We start from the raw sequence: 24,503 nt of genomic DNA on the forward strand, positions 1-24,503 counted from the left end.
TGGATGAATTAAACTACATAATGTATATAACCATAAATACACAAAATACACAAAATTATCAGTTTTCTTTTCTGTTATGTTAAAGTTATTATGGGAAGCTTCTCAAATTCTTTTAACAAACAAACTCTAGGGACTAATCCACTAACTTCCTCAATCTACTTTGGCATCTACTTTGGAAATCTATATAAGCATTCATGTAAATACCAAACTAAGTGTTGGATGAAAATTTAACTTGGAATTGACGAAAGTAAAATCTCTGTCCTCATTCTGGTCTGGACAATACCTCCCCATTTTTATTGGCTGGTTTCCTACCACTTTTGATTTGCTTTTATGCCCATCTTTTTATTTACTTTTATGTCCTATGCCAACTGACAACCTTAGGAAGATGAGGAAGGAAAGGAAGGGGGAAGGAGGTGAGAGGCAGCTTTCCTTGGAAGGTTATCTGGATGACATTTGACCATTTTTCGAAAGATATTTTTTCTTCTGTGGTTATTTTCTATCTCCTATTTTTAATTTTCTTCTTGGCTACAGAAATTTTCCACTCATTGTTATTTGTGTAGATGTTTGAGGCTCTCTTACATTGTATCATATAAGAAAAAAGGTTTAATACCTAGACAAATGTTTGGGAGTAAAGAGATTCACATGATGGAAGGATAAAGACATCAAGCCAGAAAACAGAAATCTAATACAAATACCCCAGAAAAACTCTGATGGCTAAAATAGCTACTTTATGTCATGTTTTTTACTCATGTGGTTCCTTTGTAAATAGTTATAATTCCAAATATGCACACCCTAGACTGGGCAGGAAATTGTTAAAGTTAGAAAGAAGAGTGGAAATAGAGAGGTATCACCTTCTAATAATACTTCATATGCTGAATCACGATCAACTATATTCCATAATAAGTCCCATGCTCATTGATTCCTATTTCCTTGTGTATCTATCACTACTAAAAGATTCATTGTTACTAAATACTGTTAGTACAAAAGTATTTGTAAATTGGTAAAATTTTATCACTTTTAGAAATGATTTCCTACAATAAAATTCCTACTAAAGGGAATTACTCTAGTACACAATTATGAGTTTGCTAAGTAATTTTTAATGCTCTATTAAAGACTCATGAAAAGTAAGTGGCAAAGAAGAAAAGAATAAACATTAATTTTAAAGGTGATATTTCAAATGTTTAACTAAAGGATCTGACAGTCCATTTGGTCTGAAAACCCAGATCATAATTCATTCCATTGTCTTCATTGGGCTTATAAATATACCATTTTACCTAATTTTTTTTGTATTCACTTATATAAAATATGATTTGTTCTAATATGCTACATTAGTATTTCTCATTTCTTCTGATTAGCTCCAAAATCTATTTTCTGATAAATAAGCAAATTAATTTGACCTAATTTAAAAAAAATACTTCATGGAAAACTGTCTTCTACAGAAGCACTCTCAACCTCCCCAATCCTCCCACCTCAGCTTCCCATATGCCACCACACCTGGCTTATTTTTTTACTTTTATTTCTATTTTTGTAGAGACTGAGTCTTGCTTTATTGCCCAGCCTGGTCTCAAACTCCACTTGAACTTGGGTTCAAGTGATCCTACTCCCTTGCCCCCTCAAATTGCTGGGATTACAGAAGTGAACCACCATGCCTGACCTGTAATTATTCCATTCTTAAAGCACTAAATGTGTATTTTAAAAAAAATAACTATAGTAGAAATTAAATCCAGTTTTTATGGATCAGTAATGGGACAAGTGGAGCAAAATTCTGAATTTTATGATTCATTTTATAGAACTGTAAAATGTAACCTGTCTCCTACAGAAGGCAGTTTCCATGAACTTTAAACAACTTCTTTATAGAAGTTGTTACAGATAAACATTCCAGTAGCTTTGAAACTAGAAAAAAAATAAAATTTTTCATCACTTAGATCCCACGTGAATATATTAATACAAGAAAATCATAGGTTGATCCCTCAAATTTTTAAATTTTAATTTGATCAAACATCTTCTGTAAAAATTATTTACCAAAAATAACTACCGAATTCTGTGTAAAATGTCAGACTCCTAATTATAATTCTTAGAATGACTTTTGTATTGTGAATGCTAATTTAGATAAAACCATAAGAGGGATTTTTTCAGTATTATCGCAAATCTAACAACTTCCTCATTGAGCCACAACATATCTTTCAGTGACTTTCAAATCTAATTCTGAGATATTACCCAGAGACTCTCGGTAATTTTCTCAATGTTTAAATTTTTTTTTCCAACATTAACTTACTTAAATACATATAGTCCATATAGCAAAAGGAGAGGGAGGCAACTGTGAAAAACAAACAAGGTAAAATTGAGATCATTCACTTTTAAATAAAACTCGCCAAAAGACATGCAAGTTTCACTCTCCAACAAATTTTTCTCAAAAATTAGTATCAGGTAGCATTTCAAAAGGTAAAAGAATAACATTAGAGCCACTACCACTCCCTAGTCCTTTCTCTTAATGTTCTTCCATTTTTTTTCTTAATTATAGTCCGAGAAACAGGGCCTAACTGAGGATCATGTGGAAATGATCTTTCATTATTAAATCCATGTGAATTCCTACTTAATAACCTCAAGAACTCTTTTCTACCCATTATTTTTGTAAAAGCTCGCCTTTTTCTATACTAAATCATTTCATATTGCTGACTTTTATTGTTATAATCTCTAGAATGTAGACTGATACTCTTCATTCTGGCTTACCTTTCTTTCAAAGACATTGTCTCTGAATTTCTTATTGACTAGACAGAACATTTTTTAAAGCTCAACCTAAGACCCCCTTGCCTTTGAATTAGTTACTATGCTCCATGCTCCTATCTGACCCTATCTATCCTTTTCTCTCAGGCTGTACTTCAGGATACTGTTAAGATCTAGTTGAGTTTTTTCTTTTTAAGTTATGTAGGCTATCCTAAGCCATAGATCCTTTGTACTACAAATAGAACTGGTGCAGTTAATTGAAGGCTTCCTGCTGCTGTATATAGTCAGCTACTGAGGTAGTTTAAAATTTCAGTCAGTTCTTATAACATGCAGCCAAAGGCAACTTTAATTTCCTCTGACACCCTTATGAGATTAGCTTTGATAATATGTTTTGGTGACACATTGACAAGAACTAGATGTTCCCACCATTTGCATCTATTGTATTACAACTACTAGAGTCTGGATCTTCAGATGTAGGTACAAAGTAGTAATAAAGGCACAGTGTCAGTTGAAATATCTACAACAAAAGTTTCCATTACTCATAAAATACCACCCCTTTAATATTTTCCTATCTTTATAGGTAGTGACCATTAATTTCTAATGGTTTACTTTGCAGTGTTCACAGTATACTTCTTTTTGGCATTGGGGATGGTCAATGGGGAGACTTGTATATCAGTCTAATAGGAAGATGATTTAAGACACAAGAATTCTCAAATAGTAACAACTTATAAATATTGCTATACAATTCCAACAAAATAGTATAAATTACAATGCTCATGTGATAATCCATTATATAAACTTTTAAATTATTTCAAAATTGCTTTGTGAAACTTTCCTATGCAGATTGCTAGCTTCTTGAGGAAATAATTATTTATGTACCTCCTAAAAAGTACCTAAAATAATGACTTTCATCTGGTGCAGAACAACGGTTGAGTAGCAGGCACAGAGATAAAATGGGGAAGCCACAAGACATTATGTCTTTGGTGGTGAGAGAATGTGGACCGCTGTAGTGGCAAGACTGGCAGCAAGAACTTAGAGTCAAGTAAGCCAGAAATCATATGCAGAAACTAAGTGAAACATGTATAAAAACTAGGGATTATAATTTCTCAAAGTCAGGTAAAACCAAGGCCAAAGGATCTAAGTTCCAGGAAACAGATATACAGCATCCTACTCTGTTCTGAAAGACTAGACTTAGTTTGCAGGCAACAGTTCTACACTCAAAGAGAGGTCCCATTTCATCAAGCATTAATATATTCTATGTTTCAGTAGCATTTCTAATTTTAAAGACACAATACAATATATATGAAAAACTGGAGAATGGGAGTATATAAAAACAGTAGCTTTTATAAAAAGCAAAGCAATGCAGTTTACCAAAATATGGATTGAGCAAAATTGTTTAGCATGAACATTAATATCCATAGGAATTATTTTATTAAGATTGCATGTAAATTAGAGAAGTATAGTTTAACAAAAGAATTATATTTATTTTCAGAATACTCAAACAGTAATTTTAAAGATTTATCTTGTATGATCACCAAAATGATTAAGAAATTTCAAGTAGAAAAGGACAAAAGATACAAAACCCTTGGTATTTTTAGGTACTTTAAAATATTTAACCCAATTAGATTTTTTTCATCAGTTACTATTTTTTTAAGTCTCCAATATTATTTGTTCTAGTGTTATATCTGGTCTCTATCCAAGTCATTACATGTTTTTTCAGCTGTCAACACATTTGCTCAAAAATTAAATTTATCAAACAATTAGTAATTATTTTCCTGTAAAAGCAACTGAGGAAACACATTATTGCATGGAAATCTATGAGGTTTTACTGATTAAGGCTGATTTATTAGGCTTTTTCTAGTTTGTAATGAATAGCACACTAAAAAAATTAAATCCATTACTATTATTAAATCTTAAATGAGTTTAGAGTCTCATAAGATTTCTTGGGTAGTATGTTAAAATCATACTACATTTAGAACAGCAGTGTTTTCCTTGTGTATACAAATTTTCCCATATATATACATATCTGTAATATACATATACACATATCTGTAATGTGTGTATATATATACACACACATATATATATCACTAAGTTTTATTTCAAAATATTCTACCCAAAATCTTTTACACGGGCTCTCCATCTATTCTTCAACTCAGGTGTTGGGGAGGTAATAATCAATTAGGCAGTGCTATATAACTCATATCCATTCACTCCAATTCGGTTTCTCAATCTCTCTGTATCTCTCAATCCCTAGAAGAGAGACAGAGTTAAGAATGAGAAAATATATATTCCTATCCTCTTAATCTTCCTTTGCCCCTAAACATAAACTTTATTTTCAAATAAATTAATATTTTTAAACGTTATGCTATTGGTATTAGATTTAAATATCTTGCAGCCACAACACATAATATATTGCTATCCTGAATCCAACTTTTGTACATGTTGTATGATTGTTTTTACATGGACAAACTACTAATAAGACAGAGAGTGAGCGCCCCTCTCAACTACAGCTGACTGCAGGCCTCATCACAAAGTAGATGGCTGAAGCAATTTCACTCCCCTAAATGAGAAAAAGCAAAAATTCACATCTGAAGTTTACAACTGAGTAGTAATTCTGAGTGTAAAATCCCTGCAATTCTTGTTGGAGACTATAGTTAGAGTTCTTTTAGAGTATTAATATACAAAGTTGTTAACTTTCAGTCCCTACAAGAAATATGGCAGTTAATTACATGAATTATCATGCTCACATTCACTACATATGTAAATATATGTATCTGTGTAGATATGAGTAGATATGTGTAGATAAGACCCAATCTCTATATACCTTCTATACTTGAGTATCTATCCTGAGAATCGCTAACCCAGCCAGATGAAGAAGTGCTTCTTTCTCCTCTATGTTTTCATAGTGTAAGGTTTTCCTACTCTCAGTCTTGCTTTACACATACCTACCAAGCTCCACACTTATTCTGCCAGTCTAGGTGAACAGCAAGGCAAGCAATGGGAAACAGGGCAGGGAGGGGGGAGGGGGGTATGTGGAGGAGGGGGAAGTGGGGAGGTGAAGGGGAGGGCGGGGTCTACATTTGAATCTCCTCATCTGTCTCTTGTGTAATTCTTCACCTTAACAATCCTTCTCCAATCCTTTGCTGAAAATCTTACCTTCATAAAAATTACCTACTCTAACTACTCTATGTAATAGTGCACCTTTCTCCCTCAACTCATGAACACCTTTCTCTGCCCTACCTTTTGTTCATCTAAAAGCACCATTTCTAACCAACTACATAATTTAATTATGCACATTTACAATTTATCATCAGTCTCCCAACACACACACATACACGTGTGCAAATAGTGTAGATTTCACATTCCACAAGGGCAAATATACAAGGTTGTTTGTTCTGTCATCTATTTTGGCATGAAGATAATGTCTGGCACAAAAGAGATACTCAAAAAATAATGAATGAATGAATGATGGCAACACGTCTACTCAGTGATGAATGTGGAAATCTCGGGCTCTTTCTGGATTTGTCCCTTTACCTTTTGCAAGAATTCCCAATTTATCTCTTTCTGGTCCTTCTAGTTCGCTCTTACTAGTCTCTCCCTATTCCTTGCTGGGCACTTCTAGTTAAAGTTATGTGATAATTACATAACCCATTTTAAGGAGTGTCCCATCCTTTACACAGCAGCTAAAGTTACTTTTCCAAGAAGTATTTCTGATCATGCAGCTCTTCTTCTTAAAATCCTTTAGAGGTTCAAAGTCACTAGCTTTGCATGGAATTAAAGGTCCTTAATCATCTGTCTCCTGCCTGGTTTACAGTTTCATCTCCGGCCATGGCAACATTATAGATCATGTCCTCCAACCATCTTCAAAAACACTGAACTTCCCTTCATTTATTTCCTTTGAAAGGCTTCCCAGGTCTTCTCATTCTTGCAAAGTCTAGTTTTAGCACCTATTCTCTCATGTTTACTTTGCCTTTTTCCTCCACTCTAGACAATGTGCTCTTGGAAGCAAGACACTACATCATTTACTTTGGCCTAAATACAGTGGACATCCATAAATGCTTGTTAAAGTTACTCAGCCTCTTTGAGATCAGTTTCCTCACTTGTTAAATGATTTTACCACCTACAAAGAGGATTCCTGGGAGAAACAAATAAAACATTATACATTGAAAATTCATAGCACTTAATGTTCACTGAATGTTATCATTCCTTCTTAAGACATATCATGGGCCCCATTTCAATTATCTCACCTACAGTGCTTAAATAAAAAATAGACATGACAAGAAATAAGAGAGGCATATTTGGTTTGTTTGTTGGTTGGATGTTTGTTTGTTCTTTAAAAAAAAAAACTGCATTTTTTTTTCAGTATTAACAAATGAGCTTTATGATGTAGAAGCTAAGATACTCTGTCATGTCCAGTCATATGCTTGGAAAGAAATTGGACCGGAATTCATAAGTAATCCTCAGGATTGAGAGAAGAAATGAAAATGTGGCCAGACAGCTGGGGTTGCACTCTTAGCATATTGTTGGGAGGCCCTGGCTCCTAAGAGTTTCCCAGCCAGGAGCTTTATCCCTGCAGTCCTCTCCATCCCTATCTTTTCTTTGTTAAAATGTCTATCCCCACATCTAAAGAGCACTTACTAATCAGGTATCTTTTGGTTTAGTCTTTCAGAGTGTGTGGCTGTTAGTTCTGAATGGCCCTAAGTGTTTTTTTGTACTTAGCAGAGCCAACTTAGCCATTCACAGAGAAGCAATCTCTCTATAAATGAACAGATTTCCACACGTGGGCTGTAATATATGCATAACACATTTCTCGCGGTGTTAATTTTGGTCTAACATCCTCCTGTTGGTCTTGATTACCTTGGAGACTTACATCCTGTCTTCTGTATATATGTAGTTGTTAGTCACTTCTACTAAGTTGTCTCACCACCATTTCTCAAGAATGATAACAGAAGACACAATATTTCAATAACTGATTTTTCCTTTCAACAAATGTTCATTCAACCTCCTGTTTCCAGACATCGTACTAAGGCTTAGTGAAATCTAAACCTAGTGTAAAACTCTAAAATGCTGTAAAGGTCCAGCTAACTTTGTAGTAAAAATAAATGGAATAATTTCAGAATATTAATTGTTTTTTTTAAAAAAAGTACTGAGTAAAATGTAAATCTGAATATAGGTTCATTTCAAATTTATTATCATTTTTCTAAAAACTGGAAATCCTAGACTGTTGTTTATGATTAGTCATATTATTGATATGGCTGCAAGTCAAACATAATCTGAATTGAACGCATCTTGAGAAAACAACAGCATAAAAATAAACACGGTGAGACAGTATGGTGATAAATGTCATTTGGGATAGCATATTAATGGTGAAAAGTAATAGACAGCAATTTTTTAAATTGGGAATATTAGAAGCTTTATCCATTTTGCTTATTTTATTCATGGTGTGCTAATCAAATAGATGGACGACTGGACACAAATTCTGTGTAAATGATCTATATTGTGACAAATCGCAAGGCATCTTGTTAAGTGAGATATCTCCCTTGGGAAATAAAACGAAACAAGAAGTGTTTTTGTTCTTAAAAATCTGTACCCTGGTAGATAGGATCCAACATAAAATTAAACATCTCGTCTAACTTTTCCAACGCCATGTTTCCAAAAGGAAATTACATTAAATTTGTCCATTCAAAATGCAAAAAGCAAGACATCCAAGAATGAGGTTTGTAGCAGAATGTAATTTTAAAGACATGATTTTTCTCCATTACTGGAGATATCAAACATTTTAAAAGCCTGTTCTTTCCTAATTGGATTCCAGATCATTATTTTTTTGGCCAAAAAAGAAAGGTTTTCTGCATTCTTAAAATAATTAGGCAAGATTTCAAATCAAATTATCCAATTTCAAACCTCTATTTTTCTCTCTAAAATGCCTGTTAGAGGAGGACTGCCGATGACTAAGCTTTGTGTCATTCTCATGGCTTTATTAGGAGAATGTTCTAAGTCCTTCACTTTCTATGTAATCAGAACTATAATTTCTTCAGGTTATTTTAAGACCCAGCTATGGCTAAAGCAGGAAACTCAATTTTATTCTGAGCTCTAGACATGTCGACACAGCAGAGCAGGGCTCCAGCTTTCTGGGGCTATCTTCTTTCATAAACCCTCTTGCCTGGTGTCAGACCAAGGCTCTAGGCTAGTTGTACTTACTCTCTGGGTGTCAGGTAACTGTTTCCAAGACATTTAGAGTAGTAGGACTGTTATTTTGGAAAATATGTGTTGACATATAATTATTCTACAAATGAAGAGCTTACTTGTCCAGAGACCACCACTCTTCATTACATCAATTTGAAAATCATATTCAACAGAAGGGCAGTTGAGAAAACCCAGGTGCCAGAAACATTTGACAAAAAACCAGAACAGAAAGCTTATATGTCTACATGGTTCATCATACTCCCTTAGAATTTTATAACTTAATTAACCAACTCCATTTAAGCCTGCTTAGTTGCCTCTAATTATTCAGAAAAATTGTCTGTGTTGCAAAGTGATATTAATAGTGAGTGACATTTCTGCAAGTAACAGGTAAGCTATTTCTTCTATAGTTGTGATATACAATTAAGTAAAGAAAGAGAATAGGACAGTATAAGAAAATAGAAAAAGTTACCTGCAAGAGGTGGTCTTCAGAATGAAAAGAAAAATATAGCATTATTACTTTAATATTTTGATGTATATCAAGAAGGTTCTCACAGATACGTAAATTAACCTTACTCCTGAAGTAAACTTATTAATACTTTTAATTGTTAATTAATTAAATTAACATACTGATATACACGCACTGTATTGGACTGTGATTTTCATGCTAGCATTTTTTTCTTTGGGTTAAAATACTTTTACTACTTTTCTACTCCTACTACAACAAGAAAATAATGGAAACAAGTATCATGAATCCATTAGTTGAGCTTACTATGCTATATGTACGGTATACAATTCTACATTTTTTTGCATTCGCTAATATATTGAGCTCATCTTTCTATGTTAATATATTCAAACATTAGTTAATAACTTTAATGACTTGTATTTCAGAGTATGGATTATGTATTGACTTATAGTTAGATTGCCCTCAATTTTCCATTATTATAAATAAAACTGCTAATAAATATGCTGGTACATAAATTATTGTGAATTTGTGCAAGTATTTCTGTGTAGCAATTAAGTAGAATTACTAGACTGTCGGGTGTGTAGATTTTTAATTTTTATAGTACTGCCAATTTATGCCGCTCCAAAATTTGAACAGTGTGCTCTTCCACTAACATATGACAACACCCCTTTCCTCCAAACCCCAATCAACACTAAGCATTATCTAGTCATTTATTTTTACTCCCATAATGTTGACAAAAATGGCATCTCACTGATGTGTTAATCATGACAAAGACTGATCATCTTCTCACTTATTGCCTATTTTTGGTTATTCCTTTGTAGATGTGTTATTCATAGCCTTTGATTATTTATCCACTGAGTTACTGGTATTTCTTATTGATTTACAGTTTATATTTCTGCTTTATAGATATTAACCTCTTGAGCATTTAATATATGGTAACTTTTTATTTGTCTGTCATGTAATAAAAAATAGTCATAATTTGTCATTTAACTTGTTTCTGACTACGAATACCAAGTCAACCATTATTCTTTTTTAACTTTCTCTAGATAGGACTACACTGACCTAGATCTTTCCTAGAATGAGTTGCGATGACATCACTCATAAACTCATTAATATAAATAGAAATATTTTTCCAAGGCATAATATCTAAACTATGTTTTTTGCTAGCATCATTTTCATATTGATCTATGAAGTAGGGTCTTCAAACTAAACTTTAGGTTCATTTGATACATAGTTTTTATCAATCACTTAGAGCCCACAGATGTTTGCAAAACTAATAATACAGACACTGCGCTTCTGGACATAAAGATTCAATTTCTACCACAATATGGCTTCAAGGGTCAAATGACACATCCCACAGCTTCATACACATGCTTGATTTCATTTTGGAATAAGAGGATCTAGGAAATAAACATTTCAGGTATCAGAAGCTTCTTCCTTGAAGTATCAAAAACAATTCCACAAAGTTTTAAATTAAATTCCACTTAATGTTTTAAGGTATTCTTTCCAAAATGGGTTAGACACATCTCTGCTTTTAAAGATATCTATAACATGGAGGAGCCAGGGCTATTACTGGCCTATCAGTAACTGCATTGTGATACTGCAGGGCCAGTTAAATACAACAGTTGGCTTTAATGGGGGTGGGACAGCTTTTGCATTAGTTATTTCTCAACCTTTTCTATATTTGGAAGATGGGTTGGTTTTCTTCTTGCTTTTTATTGTGTGCTGTGGCTATAGGTAAGTCTTTAGGTAAGTCTAAATCTAGTAACTTCCCCTGCTCATAATCTGTGCCTTTTAATCTTGGGCTGAAAACCCAAATAATCAAATTTATTATCACTCATTCTAAAATTGGTCACTTATGTTTGCTAGGGACACAAACTTCTTTGAGTATTAAGACACAGAATTGACAGTCTCTTCCCAAAAATGCACATGTACACAAATATATTTGTTTGGGGACCATTTTCTTAGATTCAGAAACTGCCTAAAGCTTATTCACAGATCTCTTGGGCTCTTCAAGTCTCTTTCCAGGTTACGTCAAACTCTTGATTTTGATTCATATAGAAGTTGTTCCCAAATAAATGAGTCATTAGAAGTCAGTCTAGTTGGAGAAGATAAATACCAGTAAATCAACCACTGTGGGAGACAGTAAATCAATAAATGCAAGAGTATGTGAAATAATAATAAATAATGTCCTTTTAAAAGCTCAATTAAAACAAATAAGTGATTATTTGCTTATGGTGAAAATTTCTCATAAATTGTATTTCAAATGAGACAACAATGGAAAATGTATGTGTGAACACTGTATAACTGTAAGTGTGAGCATGTGAGTGAAAGAACTGGGAATAGAAAATGAGAGGGACCATTTGTATTTTTAAAACAAAAAAATTGTACTTCAGCCAGAAAAGCTGTCATTCCAATTACTACTTCAGAAGTATAGTCAGGAGTTCCTTAGCATGTGAAAGAAGATTCTTGTCTTCACTACCCTGTATCTTGTCAACTCTGCACAAAAAGCCCATTTTCTGCCCTGCTGTCACAATTCTGGCAGAAACGGGTGAGAGTGGAAGAAAATAGGAGTAAAGGCCTCTTCTTTAATTAAGGCATCCTGGCTTAACTTGTACTCTTCTACCTGCAACATCGTGTTCTGAAAGATGGACAAATGTTCAAATCAGCGTTGAGAAACGTAATTTGATTGACAAGAGAATAACAAAGTTGGTATTCGATATGTAATAGATTACAGCTAATTCTTTAGAATGAATGTATAGAAGAACTATGATAGCAGCCATACTAGACTCTAGACTGTAAAAGAGGAGGAATGGGGGGGAGGAAATAAGGCAAGCAGTTCTCGCATCACACAAGCTGACCCTTTAGTTCATTCATTCCCAATCATCGTATTCAGTTCTTTCCAGGTATAAGGGACCATGCTTTACATGAAAGTACAAGTGGAAAGTAGTAAGTAAATAAAACAACCTCAGAACACATTTTCATAATGTATTCTTTGAACTTTTATCATTTGTAATAACAGAGTCAGGAGGCAAGCAGTGAAATGAGGCAGTCACAAAGATGGACTCTTAAAAGATATCAATTCCTGTAAGCACGTGATGCCCTGTACTGCATAACCTTTCTGAATATGTTTGTCTTTAAACACCAGAAAGTAAATCTGTCAATGTGTGAGGTCATCAGTTTTGAGCCAAAAAATTTCTCTTGGACTAAGTATTCATGTTTGTTTAAACATAAATTAGAAATATAGAGAATGCTGGCTGAATTGGGGTGATGGTGATTGTTGTTGTTGTTGCCAGAAAAAGAAACTTAAAATCAGACGTCTTTTTAAGTAATCTTTCTATATAATTTTTTACCACTATGCCAGATGTTTGATTTTTCAGCTAAGGCAGATCAGATGTTTAATGTATTACTTTTTTTTTTTTTTTTTTCCTGAAACAGAGTCTCACTCTGTTACCTAGACTGGAGTGCAATGGCACAATCTCAGCTCACTGCAACCTCTGCCGCTGGGGTTCAAGTGATTCTTCTGCCTCAGCCTCCCAAATACCTGGGATTACAGGTGTGTATTACCACATCCAGCTACTTTTTGTAGTTTTAATAGAGACAGGGTTTCGCCATGTTGGCCAGGCTGGTCTCAAACTCCTGACCTCAGGTGATCCATCCACCTCGGCTTCCCAAAGTGCTGGGATTACAGGCGTGAATCAGCGCACCCAGCCTAATATATTACTCTCTAGAATTTGAATTTGACACACATCAGAACATCTTCTGGGGTTCTCATGTGAAGGAGGTGAAAGGAAGGTTGAGTTGTGCTTTCCCTGTTTCTGTTCTTAGGTAAACAGGATATTGACTAGGGCGGTAAGGTGACATCCTCCTTTCTGGAAACCACAACTCTAATAACATCAGCTATCCAGAACATACCAAAGACTCAAGCGAGTTTGGCCTTTTATTGTCCAAATCACATTTTCTATGGAAATAAGCATAACTGAATATATTTTACCCAGAGGAAATCCTTCTTAAAGGGCTTTTAAATTTCACTTTAGAAACCAATGCAATAAACCCAACCATCCTGAGGTTGTATTCTCTAACTATACTGCACATAATAATTTTGGATGACACTCCTAGAAAGAGGCCTGCAGGCAGGATGAAGAGTATAAAATCACAACTGCAAAGCCATTTTTGCCTGAAGAAAACAACCCAAAAAAATTTTAAGTGCGACAGAAGAACCTCCATATCTGAAGTATGACATAGTTAATATTCATAAAAATAATAATGTGTCCTTAGTAAAAGCATCATGAAGAAGGAAAAGAAGTTCTTCTTCCCTTTTAAGTTTTAAAATTAAAATTTGGCTTTTAAAATATATTCTTTATATATCTTATGCCTAGAAAACCCAGGATAAAAAGCCTAGAACATTTAAAGTGCAAACGCACATGTGCACTTGAAATATCAGCTGCTGTAAATGGATGATATTCAATCCATTCATTCATTCACTTATTCCATGAATATTCATTAAGCAATTATTATATGTCAACCAATCTTCTAAGCCTTAGGTTTGCTTATTTGAAACTCCATGTTTTAATTAACTCAGGGATTGTATTTTTATTTCGTATCTATTTTCTTTAAATGTTAATGAATGTGTTCAGGGATGCAACCCACTTTGTTCTCCAAAATTATAATGCTCTTTGATCTCATCGACAAAATAGAAGACTGCTTACTGCCATTCTGTTAACTGGCTACAAATCTTGGTCCAGGATACTGTAGCCTGGGGGTCCAATGTATCTAGAACTCTACCTCATGTTTTGGGAGCTGCTACTTAGCCCTGGATTCCACATAATATGTCTTACGCTGTAGGAGTTAGAAATCTTTGCAAACTGGCTTTCACCAACTACCCAAGTAGCTAAAAAAAATTTCATTCTCAGAATACTGAATATTTGTGAATGACTGATGTGTTTTTGGCAACGAAGTGAATACTTCAGTGAGGCACACTATATTCAGCAATGAGATACACTTAACATATGAAAGAAAAATTTCCATGCATTACATTTCAAAAGATTGGAATGAGAAAGAAGGAAAAAATACTCTTGTTATCTTGATTGCAACATGTAGCTTTGGCATCATTTAAATATCACCCATAGTAGGTGTAAAACCCAATAAAATATGACTTTAGAACCAATAACCAATATAATCTCTCTTTCTGTTTTTAAAATTTTAACCATATGACTATAAACTGGAATTTAGAAAAAGTTATGAATAAAAATTCCTAAGGACTATGTAGTACTTATTCTAAAACACTAGTTTAATGAAGAAAATTATTATTATTATTATTATTATTACTATTTTTAGAGACGGGTCTTGCTGTGTCATCCAGGCTAGAGTGCAGTGGCATGATCATAGCTCACTTCAAACTCAAACTCCTGGCCTCAAGCAATCCTCCCACCTCAGCCTCTGGAGTAGCTAGGGCTATAGGCACAAACCACAACACCCAGCTAATTTTTTTTTGTTTTTATTTTTGTAGAGACAGGGTCTCACTATGTTGCCCTGGATGGTCTCAAACTCCTGGCCTCAAGCTATCCTCCCACCTTAGCCTTCCACCTCACTGAGATTTATAGGCATGAGCCACAGAGGACAGCCAAGAAAATTATTTTGATTAAAATAAACTGGGAAAAAAAGATAGCTGGAAATAATTATTTACTTATTAAGCAGATGATCTGCAGCAATTAATTATATTAAGTGTTAATATTTAACTGAAGTTTCTGCTTTACAATAATTTCTGTTATTGAGATAAACTGAAATTTCTGTTATATTTTAGCCCAACATAAGTCCGAATTTTTAAAAGTGAAATACAATTTTAAATCAACCTAGGAAATTCAAATGCAGTCACTGGGCAAAGAGATTGAAAGAAAAACATGAATACTAATGATAAAACTTTATATTTCTGATAAACAATCAAATAATCTTCATTACTAAAATGGTAATAAATAGTTCGAAGCTATAAGAAATTTAGTATATAGTCAAATTCTCCTATTTCTTTCTACTTCTATTTGAAGAATGACATAACTCTTGCTACAGAGAAACATATAATAGTTCAATTATAGTTGTAATACATGCATTATATATGCATATACACATACAACACATATACCAGAGAAAAAGAGAGACTGATTTGGATTGTTTTGAGGTATCAAACTAAGCTAGATAAGTCATAACAATTAGTGAATAGTTCTTTGTAAACCGGTCTATAACAGACTACAACACTTTTGTGAAAAGGCAATACATTCTAAGCCAAAGTCAGACACAGCATAAGCTTCAAAATAAGCAATAACGTTTAAATAAGCTAGAAGTGAATGGGTTTCTAAACCTAAAATCTGTAGGATTATAAACTAGGAGTATCAAACAAATTACTTGGGTTATTTGCCCACTAAATCAAAATTACTTTGGAGGTTCAAGAAAGACATAGTCTTGTGATACGATCTGTTTTAGGGAATTAAAAAGTCAAATCCCTAAAATATTTAAGGATGGCAGGGACCTAACGGTAATCTAGGCAACACATCCTGGCTTACAGATGCCAGAGAAGATAGCTAGATTACCTGTCTTCACATAGACAGTGGCAGATTTGGCTAAACCTCCCAAAAAATCCTCTCTGTTGTGTTGAAAGTGATGTAGCCACAGTGGCCTTCATTCTGAGAACAGTCAAATACATAATGGTCTCAAGGGCCTTTGCACTGGCTGTTCCCCCTGCCTAGAATTGCTGTCCTTTGATCTCTGCATGGCTGGGCTCTTCTAGTCACTCAAGCATCAGCTTAAAAGTCACTTCTTCATTGGTCTTTTAAGGTACTATTCAGTGACTAACTTGGTGAAGCTTTAGGATACAGTTATTTACCTTTCCTCCTTGATTGAATTATCACCTCTCTATTTCACTCTATCAGACTCTTAGATCTGAATCCTTTATTGGGTCCTAAGTTATTTTTTGAGAATTGAGCTAGATAAACGTTGTGTACTTCTCTCACCTAGTTTAGAACCACTTTACTAAAGTTCCTGCCATATCTTCATAAAATTCCTTCCTGTCCCTCTATACAATGCAAGATCCTACATGCATTATACAATACTTCGGCATTGCAGAAATTTAAATTGTAACCTGCATAATTGGATAACAACAGTATTACAAAAATAGATATTTGAGTACAAAATCATTGGGCCATGAGTTTAAAAACTGAATATGTTAATTGTTCCCAAGCTATTTAACTAATAGTTTGTCCTCTTTCCATTGATTTGTGATGCAAACTCTGTCATATACAAAGCTACAAAAAATAACGCTGTATTCTATTCCTTGATATCTATGTGAGCATGTCCCTGCCCAAACCAAATAATCATTATTTAATACAGCTTTGTATGACTTGACATCTACCCTTCTTCTCTTCATTTGTTGCTTTACAAAACTGCCATTTGTGCACACTTACTTGTACATTTGAATTTTAGAATCAGTATGCCATGTTCCCCCATAGATCCTGTCAGGATTTTATTCAACATTGTGCTGAAATATAATAAACCTATAATGTATAGAAGAAATGTATAGCAGACTATGTATGAGGCAGGAAATTGAATGGTTAGTAGAGCTGAGGTGGAAATATGATTTACTTCTTGTTATACATCACTTACTGTATCTGATTTAATACTATTCATCAAGTATCTTTTTTAAAAAAAATTTTAAAAACAAAGAGATACATATATTAATTTGGGAATAAATAACTTTTTAAAGATGTACTCTTCCTATTCATGAACATAGCATCACTCAAATTTGATCAAGTTTTCTTATATGTCCTTCAACAATTTTATTAATTTTTCCATAAAAGTTTCATTTGCCATGAAAATGCTATCACTATTACATTTTGTGTTTGGTTGTTTTTTATATAAAATAATCCTTTCAATGTTTTATTTTTTACTGACTTTGTACTGAGCAATATAAGTGAACTCTTTATTATTTCAATTACTTTCTTTTCCTTTTAATTTCTAATACATCTTATTTAATGTTCATGTCTTGAAACATTGACTAGGAAATCCAAAGACAATTCCTGATACTAAAGAAAATGTATTTTAATTTTACCATTAAACATAAAGTTTCAGATAGAGTGAATGGGTTTTGGTCGATAACACTTATTTCCCTCTTCTATTTTTTAGTTTAATAAGAGTTTCTACGCTGGAAGTATGCTGAATTTTACTGCATGCTTTTCCACATCTAATGAGAATATGTTTTTCTTAATTCGTTATTAACAGGGCAACATTCACTGATAGACTTTTTCCCTTTAACTAATCTTGCATTCCTGGAATTATCTCTCCATGAAAGAAAACGCATACGGCCAATAGTGTATGAAAACCACTCAAATCCAACAGTAGTCAGAAAAATTCATAGAAAACAGCAATTCTCTACCATTTTCATCTTTAAGATTGGCAAAAAAATCTACAGTCTTACAATATTCAATATCGGCAAGGGTGTGGAGAAAATGGGTCTCATATACATGACTGGTGAAGCATAAAGATAATCTCTGTTTTTTTTTTGTTTTTTTTGTTTTTTTGTTTTTTTGAGACGGAGTCTCGCTCTGTCACCCAGGCTGGAGTGCAGTGGCCGGATCTCAGCTCACTGCAAGCTCCGCCTCCCGGGTTCACGCCATTCTCCTGCCTCAGCCTCCAGAGTAGCTGGGACTACAGGCGCCCGCCACCTCGCCCGGCTAGTTTTTTGTATTTTTTAGTAGAGACGGGGTTTCGCCGTGTTAGCCTGGATGGTCTCGATCTCCTGACCTCGTGATCCGCCCGTCTCGGCCTCCCAAAGTGCTGGGATTACAGGCTTGAGCCACCGCGCCCGGCCAAGATAATCTCTGTTACACGTTGTTTGAGTGCCCAAGGAAGTTGACTGGGCAGTAGATAATCAAATAGAAAGATGCTGTCTCCCATGTCTACTAAACATATTAATATATTGTCTTTTCTTTCATTTATTTTTTTGAGACAGAGTCTTACTTGGCTGCCCAGGCTGGAGTGCAATGGAGTGATGTTGGCTCACTGAAGCCTTGATTTCCTGGTTCAGGCGATCCTCCCACCACAGCCTCCCAAAGTGCTGGAATTAAAGGCATGAGTCTGTACCTGGCAATTTAGTTTGGTTTCTAGTCATCTGAGACTGAACTGAGATAGAGGTTTCTAACAGAGTTATATCTATATTCAGATTTGAAACTATGTGCTGGAAAGTAAAAGTAAAGAAAGAAAAAGAGATATTGATTTTTCCAGATCAAGGATGTGGAAGAATGTCCATTTAATTATTGGGACAATAAATAGTGAGAGACTAGGGGTACTAGGGGTATCAGTTTTTTGAGGGTTGTTTTCCTTCTTACAATATAAAAGTTAGGTTAAGTTGATATTCAGATAATTTTTTCTAACATTTTTATGTTGATTTTTCAGCAAACAAATGAACAATGATAAGAAAGCCTAATTGGCAGCCTTTGCAAATTCACTAAAAGGACACTGGCATACATTTGCTCACCATGATATACTACACTGTGTTCAACACCTATGCTGTAAAATTTGGTTTTATTATCTAACTCCTTTCTCGGCCCACACGTATATTATCAACGAACTCAATTAATTTTCTAAGTCTTAATGCCCTTATCCTAACTTATGCTGTTTTAAGGATAAAATAGAGCAAAAGGACTACCTTGAAAGATTTACATCCTATTCCCTATACCATTCCTTTCCCACATACACATAAAGATAATTTTCTCATTCTTCTCTTAGAAGAGTTGTATATAGAGATTGATTCACCCATTCCATCTATATTTCCCTAATATTTCACTATGTTAACTCCTTGCTCTGACATTTTACTTTAGATAATTTTTCAAATTACTGAGACCCTTGGCATTGAGATTTTGATTAAATTGTTCATCAAAAATCATCTTTCCTTGCCCCCTTGTCAAATAATATAGCTAATTAAATAATGCCAGAATAAATGTAGATGAGCTACACAGCAATCGTGGGGCTAAATTATTTCCAATTGGTATTATTATTAACAGAAAAATCCACCTATTTTGTCCTTTAAGAAAATTGTCTCTACATAAAAATATAGGAGAAGGGAAAAATAGTATTAAATGCAAAGTGGTATTTGAATAACATAAAAGTACACCTGTAATCATTTTCACAACAAATTTATTCTTCTCTTGGATTAAAAAAAGTATGCATTTATATTCAGGCAGTCTTAAATTAGCTATTTCACATTTCACATTTTGAATGCAGACACATATCCCAGGAAATTTCTATTGGCATTCATTATTCATTGAAAAATCAAATCAAATAAGAATATTCCCAAATTCCCTTTGTTAAGAATAACTGAAGCATTTAAAGGGTCATATACACATTGTTAAAGCATTGGAGGTCATTGCTGCTTACATTCTATAATGAATAATTTTAATTTGGGGGCAAACGACTCTAACTCCTCAAAAATGTCTACATTTTTCAAATCTACAAAGAAACAGAGGAGTAATTTTCTTCATAAAATAAGAAATCATTTTTTAAAAATACCAAATGTATAAAAACACATTGTACAATAACACTGTACTCTTTAATCACTCATTCATTCATCCAAAAATAGTCTCAGGGATCAATTATATGCTAGGTACTGTAGGGAATAAAAATAGAAGTAAAACATGATCCTTTTCCTCTTGGAGCTTACAATATAACTAATTGGGGGGGATGGGGACACACATACATAAATAGTCACATGGTAAGACAGAAAATGGAAATGTTCTAAAGAGAGTAATAAAAGGACTATGAGGATCGAGAGAGAAGAGAGAAAGAGAAAAAAAATACACGTAATTAGGGAAGTATTAATATTACAGAGGTGAAGGGGAATCAGTGACGGTGTCAGACCTTAGGTAATATTTGCATTGGGCTTGTAAGAGAATTTTCCCCAGTGATGACCAGTTGGACTAGAGCATTAAGATATCTCAGAAGAAGGAAATACCTGGTAATTTTTATAATAAGAAATCAACAACAATAACAGATAAACAAGCAGCCTCATTTAAAAAATACAGCTTTCAAGTACTCAATAAATATTGATTGGATGAGATAATCACTCAGGGGGGAAACAAGTCACTACTAACTATTTTTCTCAAGCTACATTGTGAATCCACAAAGCATGTTGGCCAGAAGTTTGGCTCGGTCTCAGTCTTCTTGAGGCTAGAGAAAATCGTAGCTGACAGTCTTCCCCTGGTTCTCCCACCTACCCACTGATAAAGGCTTCCCCACCCCTCCACAAGGCAGAAGTCAGTGGAGATTAAAATAGCTCCAGAAGACTTCCTGCTCTATTCTAATTGTGCTTTGACTTAGACCAACTGGAATGTTCAGGGAAAACCCCATGAGGCATCAAGCATGTGAGATAATGTGTCAGTCCCTCAAAAATGTTTGTCCAACCTACTCTGTGTATCCACCGTTGTTCCCTATTGTGTGGGGAAAAATAGCTCTTAGCTGTTTCTCCCTTTTTAAAAAATAGATCTGTCACCTTCATGAAATACTTCCTTATACAGCTATTTTTTTGTAACAATGTGTCAGGAATCTAGCCAGTTGCTAACCCAGTGAAGACTATGTATGCTAAATATTTTGTTTGGAAGTTATGATTCTCCAGCCGCCTAACAAAGGTGTGATTTGACCCATGATTTACCTGAATTAAATACCTGGCATGTTGTAGGTACACAGTAAATGCCTGTGTAATGAATACTGTATTTTATACCCCTTTAAAAAGTGTGCAATATTGTGTTTATGAGAAAATGTTCTAAGACTTCTAACTTCAGCTGGCGAAGATATTCTGCTCCCCTTCTTTTGGGTTTCTGAGAAAGAGAAACTGTTCGCTTCACTAAACTACTAGCAATGACTCATACTGCTTGGGTAAGAAATTTTAGCACGGCCGGGCGCGGTGGCTCAAGCCTGTAATCCCAGCACTTTGGGAGGCCGAGGCGGGCGGATCACGAGGTCAGGAGATCGAGACCATCCTGGCTAACATGGTGAAACCCCGTCTCTACTAAAAATACAAAAAACTAGCCGGGCGTGGTGGCGGGCGCCTGTAGTCCCAGCTACTCGGAGGCTGAGGCAGGAGAATGGCCTGAACCTGGGAGGCGGAGCTTGCAGTGAGCCGAGATCGCGCCACTGCACTCCAGCCTGGGTGACACAGCGCGAGACTCCGTCTCAAAAAAAAAAAAACAAAAACAAAAACAAAAACAAAAACAAAAACAAAAAAAAAAAGAAATTTTAGCACAATTGACAGTACAGGTGAGATGAGAGACAAAGGTGAACCTTAGGAACAAGCAAAGGCAACAAGTTCTAAAAGAGCCTTCATATCAAGTCAATAATATGAATATAAAAGAGAGGCACTTGGTTCATGATTTCTATGAAAAACATAGAAAATCATGGCTAACAGCCTTTCTCTGGTTCCCTTACCTACCTACTGCTAAATGCTTCCTCATCCTTTCCACAAAGCAGAGGTAACAATACTGAAATAGATCCAGACCATTCCTACTCTATTCTAACCGTGCTTCTGTTCTCCTTGACTTAGACCAAATTAAATGTTGAAGGAAAATCTACTTTCTTTTTTTAGAAAGATATCCTTTACAGCTTAGCATACTCAAAAGCCTTCACTTAACTACCCTAGCTACGCTAGCTAATACTGCCCCATCAGTCACTTTCTATCTCACTGTCTTATTTTATTTCACCTTAATACTAATTCCTATCTCAAGTAGCTTTATCTATCCATCCATCATTCCACTGAACAACCAACCATGTATCTCCTTGCTTTGTTTAATAGCTGTATCTTCTGTGCCATATGGTTGGTTCTTAAATAGTTTTGGGTGAAAAAATGAACAGATAAATGACTCTTTCACCTCAGTTCCCAAATCTTCAAACAATTTCATCTTCCAAAATCTTCAACCTGCTCATTAAAAGAGTGGTCAGGATGCAACATGTTATGTCGTTACTTCAGTTGCTTCCACTTCCACTCTCTGAATTTATATCCATCTTGACTTCTTTTAAGATACACTTCAATTACTGTGTGTTTCCTATTTTTATCTTTCATTTTGGAAATTCCTAATGGTCAGCAGATTCCTTAGAGAAAGCAAAAACACAAAATATATTTATCTTTTAAAAACATGGGAGGCTAAGGCAGACGGATCACCTGAGTTCAGGAGTTCAAGACCAGCCTGACCAACATGAAGAAGCCCCATCTTTACTAAAAATACAAATTTAGCCAGGCTTCGTGACACATGCATGTAATCCCAGCTACTCAGGAGGCTGAGGCAGGAGAACAGCTTCACCCGGGAGGCGGAGGTGGCAATGAGCCGAGATCATGCCATTGCACTCCAGCCTGGGCAACAAGAGGGAAACCCCATCTCAAAAAGAAAAGAAAATAATAATATGTCATGAATATTTGGAAGACCTCTATAAGTTATCCATTCTATAGCATTTGGCAAATGTGTAACATAAAATGCACTAACATCCATTTAAACATTTTTATCATTTAGGAACAGAGTTAATAGTCAAAAAATACAAAATGCAAATTTAACATTAAAACAGAATTCTAATTTTAGAGCAAAGTAACAATTGCTAAGGTTTGAATTAAGCACACAATTAAAGTAAATTGAGAGAACATTTCTCAAATGTAAAACTGCATATTTTACTGTATATGAGACTTGCTGGGAACATCAAAAGGTAGTAATACCCAAACAACAAGCCGAGGCTTACACTTACTTTTCTCATATGCTGAGAATTTTATCTCATCTATTTAAATCAGTAACTTACATTAGTGCATTATAATGACAGTATCTTTTATAGCTGTATTTTATATATTGTGGTAATAAAGCTAGGAGCATTGGTGTTATTTATTATTAAAAGTCATTCATGATGTATATTTGCCTTTTTCCCATACCTTATGGTTAACCTGTATATTTATTGTGCTTATAATAGTCAATTGTTTTTCATAAACCAATTCTTAAACCCAAGCTTCATGGGATTAAAAGAAAACTAAATATATTGGAGAAACTGAATAGAATTTAGATTTCTTAGTTTTTAGAAACTGATATATATATATATATACACACACACACACACACACACATACACATTTAATAATAGTATCATTCTTATGAAGTGAAAAAAGAAAACAGTATGTGTGTGTAATGCCATATTTACTAGAAGGGTCAACAGCCCCAAGGAGCTCTGTTTATGAGCAATATTAACACCAAACAGAGAGCTTAGCAATGTCTGTTTCTAAAAATAAACCCTGTGTGTCTCTTGTTGTCATCATCAACCAGAGTCCTGTGTGCTCTGAGACAGCATCAAGGCCGCCTCTTTGCCTTTCCATAAGCATTATACATCATTACCCAGAGCGCTCCCTTTTCTCTCAAGGTGGCAGAGATAAAAAGAATTCTGCAATCACCCTAAGCACACATTTAAACAACATTATTGCCCCTTAAGCAGAGAGTTATCATGTTATTTTGGCATCAGGAAGGAATCTGTGGTTTCACTTGAATGTTATTCTTCTTTATTTAAACTACTAGAAATAACCCAAAAATGACAGAATGCTCTTTCTATAAATAATCATTCCAGTGTAGAGTTATATTAGGAGGTAACTCATATGGCATGATAACGCCTAACAAGCTAATCTTAGACCTGCAATGCCATAAGATAGAAATACCGAGGCTAAGAATAACTGACCCAAAGGAGTCAGGCTGCTAAAGAGAGGCACAGACATGTGGACATCTGCAGGTTTTAATGCATTTAATGATCTTCTGAAAGCTTCTTTCCCCTAGGAAGGCAATAAATTATGTCAATCATTAACGTGATAATCAATAATGCTTTTACAATGTATTGATTCCTGAAGATGGCTCAAGATTCTCATAGCAAATAAGATTATAAAAATTACATGTTGGAAAGCAAAGAGTGGGCTTTTGCATAACTGGATTAATAGGTAATTACTGGATTTTATGCTTAACCCACCTACAGAACATATAATATGCATCCAATAAAGTAAAATATAACTCAATATAAAATAAAATGTAGTATCATGATAATACATATAAACACAGCCATCTAGTTTTCACCTAAAATGTCCAAA

General features: G+C 34.5%; 1 protein-coding gene across 21 annotated transcripts in view; it reads right to left on the reverse strand.

The window, feature by feature from the left end:
* The window catches only part of HDAC9 (histone deacetylase 9), a 910,741-nt gene that overhangs the window by 462,857 nt on the left and 423,381 nt on the right, over positions 1–24,503 (reverse strand). The window contains exon 1 of one of the 21 annotated variants that reach the window (XM_025379229.1): positions 20,506–20,677. The exons of the other annotated variants lie outside the window; for them this stretch is intronic. Within the exon in view, the coding sequence (XP_025235014.1) occupies position 20,506 (1 nt within the window). The 5' untranslated portion in view covers positions 20,507–20,677. Of the gene's footprint in view, positions 1–20,505; positions 20,678–24,503 lie in introns of those variants that run through there. 21 annotated transcript variants of the gene reach the window in all.

The sequence above is a fragment of the Theropithecus gelada genome, chromosome 3 (genome assembly GCF_003255815.1).
Source record: "Theropithecus gelada isolate Dixy chromosome 3, Tgel_1.0, whole genome shotgun sequence".
Lineage (NCBI taxonomy): Eukaryota > Metazoa > Chordata > Mammalia > Primates > Cercopithecidae > Theropithecus > Theropithecus gelada.